We start from the raw sequence: 15,463 nt of genomic DNA, 5'->3' as shown, positions 1-15,463 counted from the left end.
TAGAAAAGTTCAGTAAAAAAATAAGGCATGAAATTTGGTATGCTCCAATTAAAATTGCACCAGGGCAGGAATGCGAATGAAAAGGCACCCTTTCCACTCGCATTTACGTAAATTCTGAGCTTATCAAAGTCACGAATGTAGTCTCCATATACTGGCAGCAAATGGCCTCACATTAATTCAAAGGCGCTGTCAAGCAAAGCTGCTCTCACTTTGAGCAAATATATTTCACGGGCCAATTATGAAATAACGGTCCCGCTGAACTAATCAATCCGAGGGCCAAATTACAAAAAGTGCAACATTCTGGTTTTGATTTTTTTGGTATTATTTCATTTTACTGGAACCTTTGTCGGATGAAATGAGCACATAAGAATTGGGGAAAAAAGGTAAGGATCTGAGTAAAGAAAATTACCAGTATGTATTCTAAGCATTTTTCATGTATAGTTTAAATACTTTTTCTAATGATATTCCAGTGGTGTGTAAATAATAATTTTCAAACGTTGTTACCGTTGTCTAAACAGTCAAAACCTGGTAATGGATTATTGGCCCTGTATGCAGTCAGTGAGTTCCCATTTAAATTATTTGAATTTATGGATTTAATTGCTAAAACATAAAGTGTCATTACTTTACAATTCTCAAGATAATTTGATATTCTTATTTTTTTTATTTAAGGTTGCTGTATGCTGTATTTGTTTTTTTGTTATCCTCCCCTTGAACCTAGTTGGAACTATTCTTGGCAGAAATTTGTCAGGGCAACCTAATTTTCCTTGTCGTGTCAATGCTGTGCCTCGACCTATCCCTGAGAAAAAATGGTGAGTTATGTTTCAGCATTTAATTTTCTTTCATTAATGGTTGACTTGTTACATTAGTATAGACCTGCCAACACTGAAAGGCGAAGGGGCTGTTAGAAATGTGAATGTTAGTACATAATTTTCACATTTCCTAGAATCTTTCAGTGCATAAACCGAGATAGTGCCCAAGGTAGCAACATAATATCTCATTGTACCAACTTAAATGTGTAGCTGCTATAAGCCCAGCCCTCCTTAAAGATCATATATTTGTGTGTTGTCATCTGGCAAATTATAATGGAAGTGATCCCTGGAGCCTGGTTGGCCCTTGAAATCTTAGGTTTCTCCAGCATTGGGGTTTTCATACATTTATGTGGTTGAATCATCCCATAGCCGAGCTGGACGGCCCATTGTTATTTTAGTTAGCAGTATAATACTAAACATAGCTTGGAAAAGGTTAAAACTGCCACATTGTTAGCCTACTCCCATTGTTTGAAAAGAACAAAATTTCAACCAATCAGGAGACCTTTCAGAAAACACAACATCCCTCAAGTACGACAATATCTCTGATCTTTTAGCGCACCTTGTGTGAAGGGAGTCTCCCTGAGCTCTCTTCAATTTATTTCTCTGAGAAAGATTTATTTCAGTGTTTGACCTTTCTTCTAGCTAACACAACTCTGTAACTGGCAAACAACTGGGAGGTTTTTATCTGGTTCAGAGTGTATAGGCGCACAACCTGGGTAACCGCAAGGTAATGGTGACAGTGAGTGATCAGTATAGGCAATGAGGTGAGCGGTAACCCTCACAACCGCTCTGGAGGTGGACCCCGTGGGATCCCCAAAGTAACAAAACACAGCAATACCCCTGCACTATACAGTTACAGTTAATACTTAATAGTAGTGGTATCAAAAGCAAGTATTCGAAAATAATCTGAGCACATCAGTCCGAAATCCTTGATTTTAGGAATAGGTAAGCATTGATAACACAATTCAGTACAGAAACGTTCTTTTCTTGTTTGAAGTATTCTTGTTTAATGTTCCTTAGTGTATGCCAACACGTGTTTCATCGCAGGGAACAAAACTGCGAATCTTCAGGGCCTCATGAATGGCAGATCTATTGCTGCCATGAGAAAGCCATGAGGACGGCGCCGGGAACCACAAGAGGGAGACCGGTACCAGTTAGGTGTATCCGCCTATGAATCGGTATCACCACGTAATTCTCCTCCCGGTTACCACACGATTGCTTAAAACTTTTGATTTACAAATAAACGTTCGCAACAATTGGAACCCAGACCGCTGGATACGCCCAAATACCGTGTTCCAGCTAATACCCATACCGGGTGCTTTCTCATGGCAGCAATAGATCTGCCATTCATGAGGCCCTGAAGATTCGCAGTTTTGTTCCCTGCGATGAAACACGTGTTGGCATACACTAAGGAACATTAAACAAGAATACTTCAAACAAGAAAAGAACGTTTCTGTACTGAATTGTGTTATCAATGCTTACCTATTCCTAAAATCAAGGATTTCGGACTGATGTGCTCAGATTATTTTCGAATACTTGCTTTTGATACCACTACTATTAAGTATTAACTGTAACTGTATAGTGCAGGGGTATTGCTGTGTGTTGTTTTACAACTCTGTAACTGTATCATGGTGTTTTTCTCACAGAAAAAACGTCCATCATATCCTAAAAAGATCCCTTCAGGACTTGTGACTCATATGGCAACTTAATGCCGCATTCTGATGACCCCCACACACAAACAAATTTAATTACTGCCCTTATCCTAAATATAAGGCCAAGTATACATTTTGCCATACCGTCTTAGCCAAAACACTTCAGAAGATCAAAGCCAAGGATATCTTCTCTTCTGAGGATGAATAGGAATGTACCTTAACGTTTCCCAAAAGGCCAGAAAAAGAGACTGTCGCTCAAAGGGAGAGCCATCTGGTGAACCTCCCAGGAAGGTGCACAGAGAGCATGAATTGAGACCTTCAGTACAGCAAAGCCTACCATTAGACATAATAGAATTTCAGAAGAAGGTGGAATCATCTTTCGGGACCAGAGAAAACTTATTCTGAACTCTCAACACCTTCACTAAAGGTACTGTTGCATGAGAGTTCAAAATCCAAGGTCAAAGCTCCAACAACAGCCCCCTTGTGGACGAGAGCAAAATCGTTGATTAATTTTACTCTATCCGCTGAGGGACCCAGTGTTCTGTGTTGAATTAAGAACAGTAGGGGAATGGTACTTCACGGACAGCTGAGGAAAATCTAAGATCACTGGCAATGAATGAGAAGATCTGAAAATAGCTTCTGGGGGAAATGATTCAGTAAAACATATGGTATATTAACCTGGCTTTGAAATGGGAAAGGCCAAGTTCTCTGATCTTGACATTGGTGAATGAGAGAGACAAGACAGTTGCAATGCAAGCCGTAATTAACTTTACACTGCAACAATATTTAACGGAATTTGGTATCCTACAAGCAACCTAGGTGCAATACTGATACTTCTTAGGAGAGGTAGCAAACCTGGAGATAGACCTATCTAAAGAGTAGCTCATAGCGACCATTAAGAACATGCCTAGGAATAAAATGCCAGGAACAGATGGCCTACCACTGCAATTCTATCATTTATATGCAGAGCTACTCTATAAGAAATTATTAGAAGTCTTTAGAGGGCATGGGGATCTCCCACAGCCCATGCTTGAAGCGCTCCTAGTAATTTTGGCCAAACCGGACCAGGATCCTTCGAAGCACTGTCTATGTTCAATATCGACATCAAGCATGTTGCAAAGAGCAATGGGATCCTGCAGGAAAGTTTAAATTCTATTAAGGACGCGGAGGCGAGGATTAGGCTGCATCTTTCTTCCATTTATTACGATACATTAGCTCCAGCAGCCTTTCCAAGAAACACAATCCACATGAAAAAAACACAATTTCCCATGAACACAGGGAAAATGGAAATAAAGAAAGTCCAACAGAGATACCCAATCCAGCGCAAGGATCTCTCATAACTTTCTCCGTGGACGCTCTGTCTCCCTCTTTCTTCGTGCAACCCCATCAAAGTAGTCTCTGGTTATTCTTGCTTGCCAGGGACTAGGGCTCTTTGCCACCATCCTGTTCAACATTACATGAGTAGAGCATGAAAACCAAAGGCATGATCAACATTACTTTGCCAGAAACATTACCGTAAACAGTTACTCACCATACGTACGCAGATGTTCTGGGAGGGTTCAGAAGGAAAAACGGGTGGGCTAATCCTCGCCTCCGTGTCCTTAATAGAATTGAAACTTTCCTGCATGTTAGCTAGGAAATTTTGCATTCTATGACAGGACCGGACGCTTCAGATTAGGCTAGGTTAAAGCTTGTCCACCACCAAAGATCCCAGTGATACCACTGGTCTAAAGTAAAATCTTTTGAAGGTGGAATCCGAAGACCAGTCTGCGGCATTCAAAATATCCTCTAGCTGCGCTCCCAAGGAAAAAGCCTTGGATGCCATTGCACCCCTCACTAAATAAGCTCCAAAGCGGGAAGTATCTATACCTGCTTCCTACATCACCCATCGGACCCATGTCCCAATCGTGGGGGACGAAACAGCCTTGTGTGGTTTAGTAGGAGCAATAAACAATTGTTTCACGCCCTGTGGACGTATGTCTACTGTTGCCACCTCGTAGGCCTTTAGCGCTCTAACCACACACAGTTTTGGGATGTCAGGGAAAGCAGGATAAGACACAGATCATGAATAACACTTACTTTGTCGAGAAATATGAACATAACTCCTTCCAGAGTGAAAACCCGGCCTGTGAGATCGAGTGCCCTCACATCTGACACTCTGCGACATGAAATCAAACACAGCAACATTGCGAGTTTAGCAGACATTTGCTTTCGTGACAAATACTTGTTAGATGGCCAGGGTCGAAACAGGTTTAGAATTTTGTTCACATCCCATAACACAGAGTACCTAGGCTCCGGAGGAACATATAACCTGATACCTCTCAATAATTTGCAAACTAAGGGATGTTCGCCAACCGGGCGATTATCCAATGGCACATGACCCGCTGAAATTGCTGAAAGAAAGGTGTTGATTGATCTGTAGGCCAGTCCCTCCTTTGCTAGCGAGGCTAAGAAGTTAAGGACATAGACAATGTCCACCCCCATCTGATCCACCTGTTGTCGCAGACACCAACTTCCCCACCGTGACCATGCGGACCGGTATCTCTTATTGGTGCTCTTGGCCCAGGACTTGGAGAGCAATACAGCAGCTTCCTCCGAAAGGCCTGGGACTTTCCAGCGTTGCCTGTAACCCGCCAGGCCATCAAGCGTAGACCGCTCGTGACTAGAAGATGGTGGGGGTTCCCCTGAGGATCCTTGAGGAGATCATGTCCGAGGGGTAGAGGGATTGGAAAATCCCAGGAAAGTTCCATCAGAACTGGAAACCAGACTTGCGACCTCCATACTGGTGTGAACACCACTAGGCCCGCCTGTTGTCTCCTCACCTGGGTTGATAACCTCATGATCATTGCAAAGGGGGTAATTGCATAACCCTGCTCATTGCTCCAATCTTGGAGGAAAGCATCCACTGCCAACGCCTCCGGATCCGGGCGCCAATTGAAGTACCGTTTCAGCTGGGCGTCCAGACTGGAGGCAAAGAGATCCACCGAGAAGGGGCCCATCGAGTCTGGATTTCCCTGAACACACTGGGGTGTAGTTGCCACAAGCTGATGTCCTTCTTGCGACAAGAGCACCAGTCTGCCACTTGGTTGGACGAACCCGGCAGATGTTCCGCCGACAGGGATATCTGGTTGGATAGGCAATATTCCCAAAGGTCGCAGGCCAGATGCGACAAAGCCTTGGACCGAGTCCCTCCGAGTTGGTTGATGTAGCGCACCGCTGCCACATTGTCCATCTTGAGTAGAACACAACTTTGGATCCTGTCCTTTGTCCAACACTCTACCGCGAACGAGCCCGCCATCAACTCCAGGCAATTGATGTGAAGAGTTTGCTCGGAAGAGGACCGCCTTCCTCCGGTTGATACTTCTCCGCATCGGGCACCCCAACCGAAACCGCTGGCATCCGACTCTATGACTAGATCTGATTGTGAGCCAAAAATCGCCCGGCTGTTCCAAGCCTCCATATGTTCGATCCACCATTGCAGCTCTGTCTTTGCCTCCTCTGTGAGGGGCACGACCTGAGAGTAGGGGAGGCCTTTGCGCAAGTGATATGCTTTGAGGTGCTGGAGGGCCCTGTAGTGCAGGGGTCCCGGAAATGTGGCCTGAATCGACGACTATAGCAGGCCTACCACTCTGGCTAATTGTCGCAGGGAAATCGTGGTCCGTGTCAATGTACGTTTCAGTTTGTGTCTGATCCTGGATAACTTCCGAGAGGGCAGGGACAAGGTCGCCACGACCAAGTCTACCATGAAGCCCAGAAACTGCATCTTCTGGGAAGGGGTCAAGTTCGACTTGGTCTCGTTGATTACAAACCCCAGTGATTCCAGGAGGGACACTGCATGTTGCAGTTGAGCCACTAGACGTTGGGGACATTGACTCATGATGAGTATGTCATCCAGATAAATTATCAGCTGGACGCCCTCCGATATGAGACGCTCCACCACAGGCTTCATCACCTTGGTGAAACACCACGGAGCGGAAGACAGCCCGAAAAGGAGGGAGTTAACTCTTCTTGGGATCGCGGATAAATTTTGCCCAAAAGGTGGACATTTTAGGATTCACTTCGGGGGTCACGGCGACCTTACCCTCTAGGGCAGGGTGCGGGCACTCCACACGGAGGCAACTCCTTCCCTCCTGGTCCAAAGGTTTGCTCAGTCTGGCCGCCATGTAGGCTGCCACCTTAGGAGCAGGGGTCCCCTGCGATGAACGCGGATGCAATAGGTCATCCGGATTAAGCATGTCTGCGTTTGAGTCTGGAGATGCTGATGGGGCAGGTTTAGATGGGCGCCATGGTTGCGCCGATTCCCCGTCGGAGGTCTGGGGGGACTCATCTGGGTCCAAGGTAGCCACATCGTCCGGAACGCCAGAGGGTCCCGCCAGAGCCTCCTCCTGTTTGTTGGGTGGCCTTGGCTTCCATAAATGCCTTTTTAAGGTGCGCAAAAGCATCAGTGTCTACTCCTAAGTCCTCGGAACACTTGCGTTTGGGATCCGCTGTACTAGGGGATGGTTGGGCCGAAGGTAGGGGAGTCTTAGGCCCCGACAGATCTTCCCTCTGTTCGAGGGGTAACTGGCATTGCGCCTGTAACCTTTAAATTTTCTTCTCCAGAGGCTCAACCTCCTGGGATACTTCCTTGAGGATGGAGGAGTCCATGACCCGACAAAAGTGATCGTCTACGGGCAGGTACATGACCTCCTCCTCTTCCTCGTAATAATCCTCATACTCCATGAAGTACTCAAAGCGCAACAGCAGTCAAAGGGGAATCAGTGTAGGGACAATCACTAATTAATAGCACAGAATGTGCACCTCAGTGGCCACACCAGGCCTGGGACCATAAACGCCCTCTCTATTCTGAGGGTACAGACACTCACTGGGCCGGCCCCCACTCTTAATAGCAACCGTGGACTTACCCGCTCACAAAGTGAAAAAACTTGCCTATACGCTAAGAAGGGATATTCCCCGGCAGTCACAGTGAGTCCGTCGGAACTGCGCTAATTGATTACCAAGCGGAACTAGACGACTCGCTGCTGCGTGGGGTAGATGCACCGGTAGTGCGCGAGTGCGCGCGGTCCCGTAGCGGCGGGAGGCTGCACTGCACCGAGAGCCTGAGGGAAATGTTGCGGCCGCGTAGGAGTGTACTACGCTCCTGCGGCCGCCTGAAATTAAAAACAGTATTACCTGTAGTCAAACGCAAGGCAATACCCACAATGGTACGCAACCCGCACAGGCCAAAGTCTCACAAGAACCCAAAGCAATCCCAATTTCACAGACAAAGAGAAGCACTCATCTTAATACTGCTGGAGCAGCGAAGAAAGAGCGAGATTGGGCATCCGCGGGGGGAAGTTATGAGAGTTCCTCGCAGTGGATTGGCTATCTCCATTGGACTTTCTTTATTTCCATTTTCCCTGTGTTCATTGGAAATGTTTTATTTTCATGTGGATTGTGTTTCTTGGAAGGGCTGCTGGAGCTAATGTATTGTAATAAATGGAAGAAAGAGACATGCCTAATCTGAAGCCTCTGGTCCTGCCATAGAATTCCTGAGTTGGGCCTCGTTGCTCTGCTTGAAGTCCACATCACGGGTTAGATCAGGAGGGTATGTTTCGGATAGGTGGTATAATCTCTGTATATACTGACGATGCACATTGTGCATTTACTGCATTCAGAGAAGTCTGTACCACGGTTGCTGGCCAAGTTTAGACAGTTCAGTAGTGTTTCTGGCTTAAATGACAATTTGGAGAAGTCTTTCCCCCTCCCCCCGGTCTCTCATGGGTGGCACAAAACAAGCTGCAGCCCATGTGAGACCCCTGGGTACCATATACTAGGGTACACCAGTGGCCAATTGTGGGTGTACAGAAGTACTTACCATAGTCCATTTAGGGAGAAAACACAGTGACTGGGATCCTGATTAGTAGGATCCCAGTCAGACTAGTCAAAAAACATACTTACAACAGCAAAAAGTGGGGGTGACCATAAAGCAGATCCTACACAACATAAAGCCTAATGGAAACACAGTATCCACCTTACTACTTAGTTACCGGTTATTTTCTGCTTTTACACTTGAAAACAGTACTGGTCCCGCTCATGCTTCAGTAAAAGTAAATTTAGTGAGAATATCGTGCTTAAGATTATCCACATTGGTTTACCAGACGTGTTGATGAAATTCAAGTTTTACCATCAAATAACCACAGATGCAATTTCAGAATGCCATAGCATTGTAAGAATAAAAAAACCTGGATCAACCCCAAAGTTCCATCAGACCTTCATCTTAAGGAGCCAGTGTTTCTAAAGCCAATCTTTCAAAATCCTAATGATGTCCCGCAGAGAGTCCTTCATAGTCTTAGTATTAGACTGTGACTCAGATTTTACAGATAACAAAGACTGAAGATGTGACCAGCTTTAGGTAGATATTGGTCCTCCCAGAAGGAACCTGCTCTTTCTAATCAGTGTGTTTCACACTGGGTTTTTGCAGCCATTGTTTTCACCCATCAGAAAGCTGAATGTCCTTTAGACAGGAAAATTAAAGCATATTACAATAGAAGCATATTCACATCCACTGCTCTATTTGCTAGTGTACCTTTATCAGTCATCTGCAATACAATGACGTGTAGGAACAGACACATTTACTCCGCTCTGCTATCTTGGTTCAGTAGTATGGAATGATCAGGAGGTAGTGGGACATGCAGATCTTTGCCATGTTTTCCCTTAAGGCGAGTATATTCTCTCAATAGTTGTTTCCCACAATCAGCTAAATGTATTTAGTCATATGGTTTTGACTGATGCTTACTATTCTGATTCAAGCATGTGAATCTATGAACAATCCAATATTGGAGAAACACACAAGGAACTTAATTGTACACTGTGATTCTAAGTATTGGTATCTTTCATAGATTCACATTCATTCCTCCCTTCTCCTCAGTTCAGACTCACCTGTAATTCCTTACATCCATACAGCTAAGAGACTGATGTATGGTGGCCCCTGCGGGGACTGACGTTCTCGGAGCTGTGTCCTGATTGGTTCTTTTCTCATGAAATGAGTAGGCTCATGTGGAAGTTTTAAGCTTTCCCAAGGTACATTTAAAATTGTTTTGCGTACTACAATTACCATGGAACCATCAGCACAAAACGGAGATAATTAAATCATGTGGATGTATGAAAGATATCAATACTGAACAACTAAAATGTGTAGGTAAGTAACCTGTTTTATCTTTTCTGTGCAAGCTTTTTTTTTAAATATAATTTTGCCTAATTGAGGATTGTTTGATTTCTCAAATGTTATGTAGATAAAAAAAAATTAGCATCTAAAATGTGTTTTCAAACAATTCAGGTCTGTTGATCACTGACGGATGAAAACAACCAAAGGCTTTTATTCTTTGAATGCAAACATATTAGACTCCAACATAAAGGAGACAGAATTCCTAATGAAATGTGTCTGACAATCTGTACACCTTCCATAATGCTTAGATTTTTCCCTGGTATTCAGTTGTAGCTTTAATCTCAGTGGACCAGTCAACTTCATACGAACTGGAACGACTAGTTATTTGATGTAGCCTGCAGTTTCTTTCACTGTTAGGTTTTTTCTTTGTGGAAGCTTCAGCTGTATCGCAAAGATTTGTTTTTTGTTTCTTATTTAAAAACTGTCTACTTAATTTATATATCTACACAGGGGCATCTGATAGAGACCTCTATCTGCAAATTATCTACCTTAGAATTATCTCCAGGCATAAGACTGGATCAGGAAATTTGTCATGAGCAGTATCTCTGTGCGCCGGTAGTTGGTGTCGATCGGCTCCATTTGGCATCGCACACGCCAGTAGAGATGTGGGCAGTGCCTATATAGGTGCAACACCAGCGCACTAACATCAGTTCTTTTTTTCCGTGCCAGTCAGCGCAGATCCGGCGAAAGCTAACCTTAGACACTTTTTGACTAGGCTTTTTTTGACTTTTGACAAAGTCTTTTGGGAATTTTTCTCCTGGGGTGGCAGGGATGTCATCTAGGGAAGGCGGGCATCAAGCCCAACTGTGCCTGTCATCAATCAATGTCTGTGACGAACCTGTAGCTTTGCTTTAAGTGTGACCACAATGTGAAGACCTGCGTTGACCGTCGCGCAGTGAATCAAAAGGCCTTGAGAGAGCAGCCCCTCAAGCTCATGGAGGCTTGACATGTGACACCATGATTGTCTCGATCCTGATTGAAAGGAAGGTCTCTGTTCGATTGTAGAGCCCAAAATCTTCATCACACTCTGTCGTTGGATCACTCGGGTAAGTCTCACCCCAAGAAGATGAGTAAGAAGTCTAAGAGGTCTTCAACTTCACCTCGTCCATCTGCTGACAAGACAAGAGCGTCGCCATTCAAAGCCTGGCTCTGCAGTTGGACCAGCGCCTGGGTCGGCTCCTCGCTTCCCCGAGTTTCCGGAAGCCAAAGCAACCCCCCTCAACTCCAAGAGCTTTGAGTTCTTGTGCCTCAAATTTGAGCGGGCTGTTTCTGCCGGAGTGCCTTCAGGACCTGCAAGTTTGGGATGAGCCCCTACTGGTTCCACGCCGGCAGCTCTGGTCATGCCCCTTGGATCCATGGATGCATCCACACCAGTGCTGGTCATACCATCTTGACCTTCCCCCGTGCCTACCGGAGTCCCTGCGCCCCTTCTGATCCCCGACTCTGAAACAGTGCTGAAGGGGCGTCGTATGACACAGACTAGAGACATGCCTTCCAGGCTTGAGCCTGAGCCCTATTCGTGAGGATCTGGACTCTGGGAGGATTGGGAAGGGGTCGCTGGATCCTGAGGAATACTAGTCCTTAGATCTACAAATGGACCGGTGTGAGGACTTGGCGGAAGCCACTAGACTGGACACTTCCCCCAGATACTGGCATGCTTTCTCCCCCTACCCTACCGTTGCTAGGGAGAAGGGAGTTCCCTATGCAATGGTGGTGAGAAGGGGGGGCCGAGGTCCTAGACCTTAGTTTTCCCTCAGTGACAGTCGAGACAAACATCTTGATGGAGGTACTTCAGTTTCGAGTGTCTCCCTCAGAACCTCTTCTTCCATTTAATGAAGCCCTTACTGACAGCCTTCTTGGGACCTAGATTGCCCGCAGCCACCACCTCGTCCCACAGGATCCCAATATCTCCACACCCTAATCTGGAGTGCTTGATGGTCCAAGCCTCTTTCTCCCATGTAAATCTTAGCGCATTCCCTACCTCCCCACAAAATAGGGAATCCAAGAGGCTGGCACCATAGGGAAGATAATTGTTTTCACCAGTCTGGCACTACAGTCAGTGAACACCGCATGCCTTTTGGGCTGCTACTCCCATGCTGTACTGGATTCGATTGCGCAGGTGCTGCTCACGGTCCTGGAGAAGGTCAGAGCATTGCTCTCCCAGTCTGTTGCAGACGGGAAAGATGCAGCTAAGTTCACAATCAGATTTGGACTGGATACCACCGACTCGCTGGGCAGAGCTGTTTCCATGGCATTGGCCTTACTGCGCCACACCTATCTGAGAAAACCTGACCTTTCTGCAGATATCCAAGCATTGCTTATGGACATACCCTTAGATGGCACCCGTCTCTTCGGGGACGAGTTGGATTCAGTGCTGGAGCGCGTGAAGGACAGCAGAGCTACGGCTGGGTCCTTGGGCCTTTCCATGCCCCTCGCCACCCCAATCTGCAGGAAGGGGCTTTGCAGTAAGTAAGCGCCTCTATACCCTACCAGCCAAGGTGACACGCAAGCCTCCTAGCCCCTCTGTGTGGCCGAGGACACTGTACCCGCAGACCACATGGATAGGGCAGCTAGAGGTCGGGCCAGTTCACCACCCCCTCCAGAGCAGCCGCAGCCTCCAAACGCTTATAATCTGCCCTCTTTCCATCATGGATACCCAATGGAAGGGCACCCATGATGGATGGGAGGCTACATGCTCCACCGTGGGCCTATCACATCAGGAAAATGGGTTCTCCAATGTGCGGAGGGGATACTCCCTCCCCTTCGTGACTACCACCCTACCCATGCCATTTGCTTATGACAAGCTGATAGAGGACCATGTTTCCTAGCTCCGCCAGGAGTTGACGGCTCTTTGCTAGGAGAGCCTTCTAGAGGGTGCCAATAACAGAAGTAGGTAGTGGTTGTTATTCCCCCTACTTCTGGTGCCCAAGAATGACGGAGACCTTTGTCCAATCCTAGAGCTGCGCCCTCTCATTTTCTTTATCGAGAAGAAGTTCAAAATGCTCATGCGTTCTCAAGTTCTGTCTGTCCGGAACCCAGGAGAATGGATGGTAGCATTGGAATTGCAGGGCACATATTTCCACATTCCCGTCCTGCTTGTCCACGGGCATTATCTGCAGTTCTCGGTGGGCCACAAGTATTTTGAGTTAGCTGTGTTCCCTTTAGGATTTACCAGCACCACTCGGGTGTTCACCAAGGTGATGGCGGTGGTTGCAGCTCATCTGTGGAGATCAGGGGTGCTGGTCTTTCACTATCTCGATGACTGGCTGTTGAAGGCAGGCTCGCCTCAGGCTGTCGTCTCCACTTTCAGACTATGGCGTACCTTCTGCATTCACTGGTGTTCACGATCAACGTGACCGAGTCACACCTGACTTCCTCTCAGACGCTCCAGTTCATCTTAGCTGTTCTAGACACTGCGGTTTCAGTTCTATTGTCCTGAGCGGTGAGTCATGGATATTCAGGCTATGATACCAATGTTTCAGCCTCTATCCTGGATTTTGGTGAGACTGACTGAACCTGCTTGGCCTAGTGGCTTCCTCCATCCTGCTTGTGGCACATGCTCGCTGGCATATGCGGGCTCTGCAATGGGACCTGAAGTTTCAATGGGCACGGCATCAGGTGAATCTTTCCGAAATGGTCCAGAATATATGCAGGAGATCTGCAGTGGTGGTTAACGAACCACGATTGGGTCAGCAGAAGACCTCTCCCTTCCTCAACCAGATATCACAGCTGTGACAGATGCATCACTCCTGGGATGGGTCAGCCATTCGGTAGAGGTGGAGATCAGATGCCTCTGGTCTCCGGCGAAGTCCTAACTCCAGATCAACCTTCTGTAGCTTAGGGTGATCTGGTTTAACGCCTTTCTACCCTCTATCATGCGAAGGCTAGTACGTGTGTTCACAGACAACAGAACCACCATGTGATACTGCAACAAACAGGGCGGGGTGGAGTAGTGGACCCTTTGTCAAGAGGCCCTTAGTCTCTGGACATGGCTGAAACAGCAGGGCATATCCCTGTTGGTTCAACACCTTGCTGGTTCTCTGAATGCCAGGAGTAACCTCACCGACTGGGCTCAAAAAGAGCGTTGTCGTTCTTCCTTGACTGTACAAGAGTTCTGGGTAGACTACCAACTCTTCATATGGTATGTCGGAGCTAGGAAGGGAAAGGATGAGCAGAAACGGACCATCTCTCGATAGATTGTGCTCTGCATTAAAATCTGCTACGAATAGGCCAAGAAGCAACCCCCTGAGATCGTGTGTGCTCATTCCACCAGAGCCAAGGCTGTGACCACTACGTTAGCAAGTGGGGTCCCAGTCCTGGACATCTACTAGGCAGCAATATTGGCCTCACTGCACAAGTTCATTAAACTCTACTGCTTGAAAAGTCAGGTCTTTCAGGACGGGCGCTTACTATTCGTCAGGACTTTTTGGTGTTAAATCGTTTAGCCGACCCACATCTGAGAAGGTATTGCTTGGATACCTATTCTGAGGTAAGGAATAGTAATGCCTCATCTGATAGAGATTCTTATCTAGCTTCAGACTCCTTAACGACCCCAACCGCTCCTATTCTCCCAGCTCTGCAAACCAATTTCTAGGGACAAGGCTTTCCCTTTTAAAGGCCCTAGTTTTCCACACCAGTAGACAGTGTTTTTTGTGGCTCCGCACCCCTGGCGTGGAAAGTTGCCTAAAGAAACTAAGAAACTGACGTCAGCGTGCTGGGGTGGTGCCTTTAGAAGGCACTGTATGCACCACAAATGGCACAGACGACTCCGCCAAGTGGAGCCGAACGACACCACCAACCGGATCGTGGGGGTACTGCTCATGAAAAAAAATCTGGATCCAGTCTGGGGGCCTGGGCATAATTGTAAGGTAAGAAATCTGTGACTAGACGGAGTCTCTACTAGATAAGGCATTGCCGAAGGTAAATAACTTGTTCTTTTGGTTGGTGTGCTTCATCCATTAGTCTAGTTATCATTCACATTTATCTTCTACCCACCACAGAATCCTACATGGGCGGTAGATCAACCCACACTACCAATTGGTTGCCTTTAATTTGTGTGACTGCAGAAAGTCTGTGCACAATGTTAACCTGTAATAATAATAATAGTAACTTACTGTTTAGTGGCAAAACTGGTTCATAGTGTATTTTTTTAATATTAACTTGAAATACTGGCTTTTTGTTTTGTCTGCACTTACGTGTCCAGCTAGATGGTGATTTATTTTCCAACTTCTTTTTAAAGTAATCGTTATAAAGTGACCTTGCAACATTGTAGCTGCTTGCAATTTGAGTGCTTGGTTAGGTGGTGATTTATACCTCTCCCTCTCGAATAATAAAATGAATGCTTGCAATAAAATATAAATCTCACCTGCTTGTGACAGATGGACCTATTGGTTTGCCAATGCTTGTTTTATTCTTTTTTCCTAAAGAACCACTTCTCCTGAGTTGGTTAATAATTCATTAATAAATTATTACTTATTCTAGTCATGCACTGTGAATTTTTTCAGACCCTGTGATGGTCTTTATACAACTACAAATGCAATCTTCCTTGACTCGTGTATTATGGCATCAGGCTGCAGCAAAAATAGCAAGCCAGTGCAGAAGAGGACCATCACTTGTTGGCTCATGCTCTGTATCAAAATCTGATACTCATTGTCAAAGAGGCAGCGTCCGAAAGATTAGCTACCTCTGCATTGGCATGTGGCCTGCCAGTTCTGGATATCTGCCAGGCTGTTACGTGAGCATCTCTTCATACGTTGGCAAAGCCCTACTGCCTGGACAGCCAGGACTGTCGAGAA

General features: G+C 46.2%; 1 protein-coding gene across 1 annotated transcript in view; it reads left to right on the top strand.

The window, feature by feature from the left end:
• Positions 1-15,463, top strand: part of TM9SF3 (transmembrane 9 superfamily member 3) — a 300,030-nt gene that overhangs the window by 203,389 nt on the left and 81,178 nt on the right. The window contains exon 10 of the mRNA XM_078643122.1: positions 670-809. Coding sequence (XP_078499248.1) covers positions 670-809 — 140 coding nt within the window. The remainder of the gene's footprint in view (positions 1-669; positions 810-15,463) is intronic.

The sequence above is a fragment of the Lissotriton helveticus genome, chromosome 5_1 (genome assembly GCF_964261635.1).
Source record: "Lissotriton helveticus chromosome 5_1, aLisHel1.1, whole genome shotgun sequence".
NCBI lineage: Eukaryota > Metazoa > Chordata > Amphibia > Caudata > Salamandridae > Lissotriton > Lissotriton helveticus.
The sequence above is the reverse complement of the archived record's forward strand: the minus strand, read 5'-3'. Positions and strand labels throughout refer to the sequence as shown.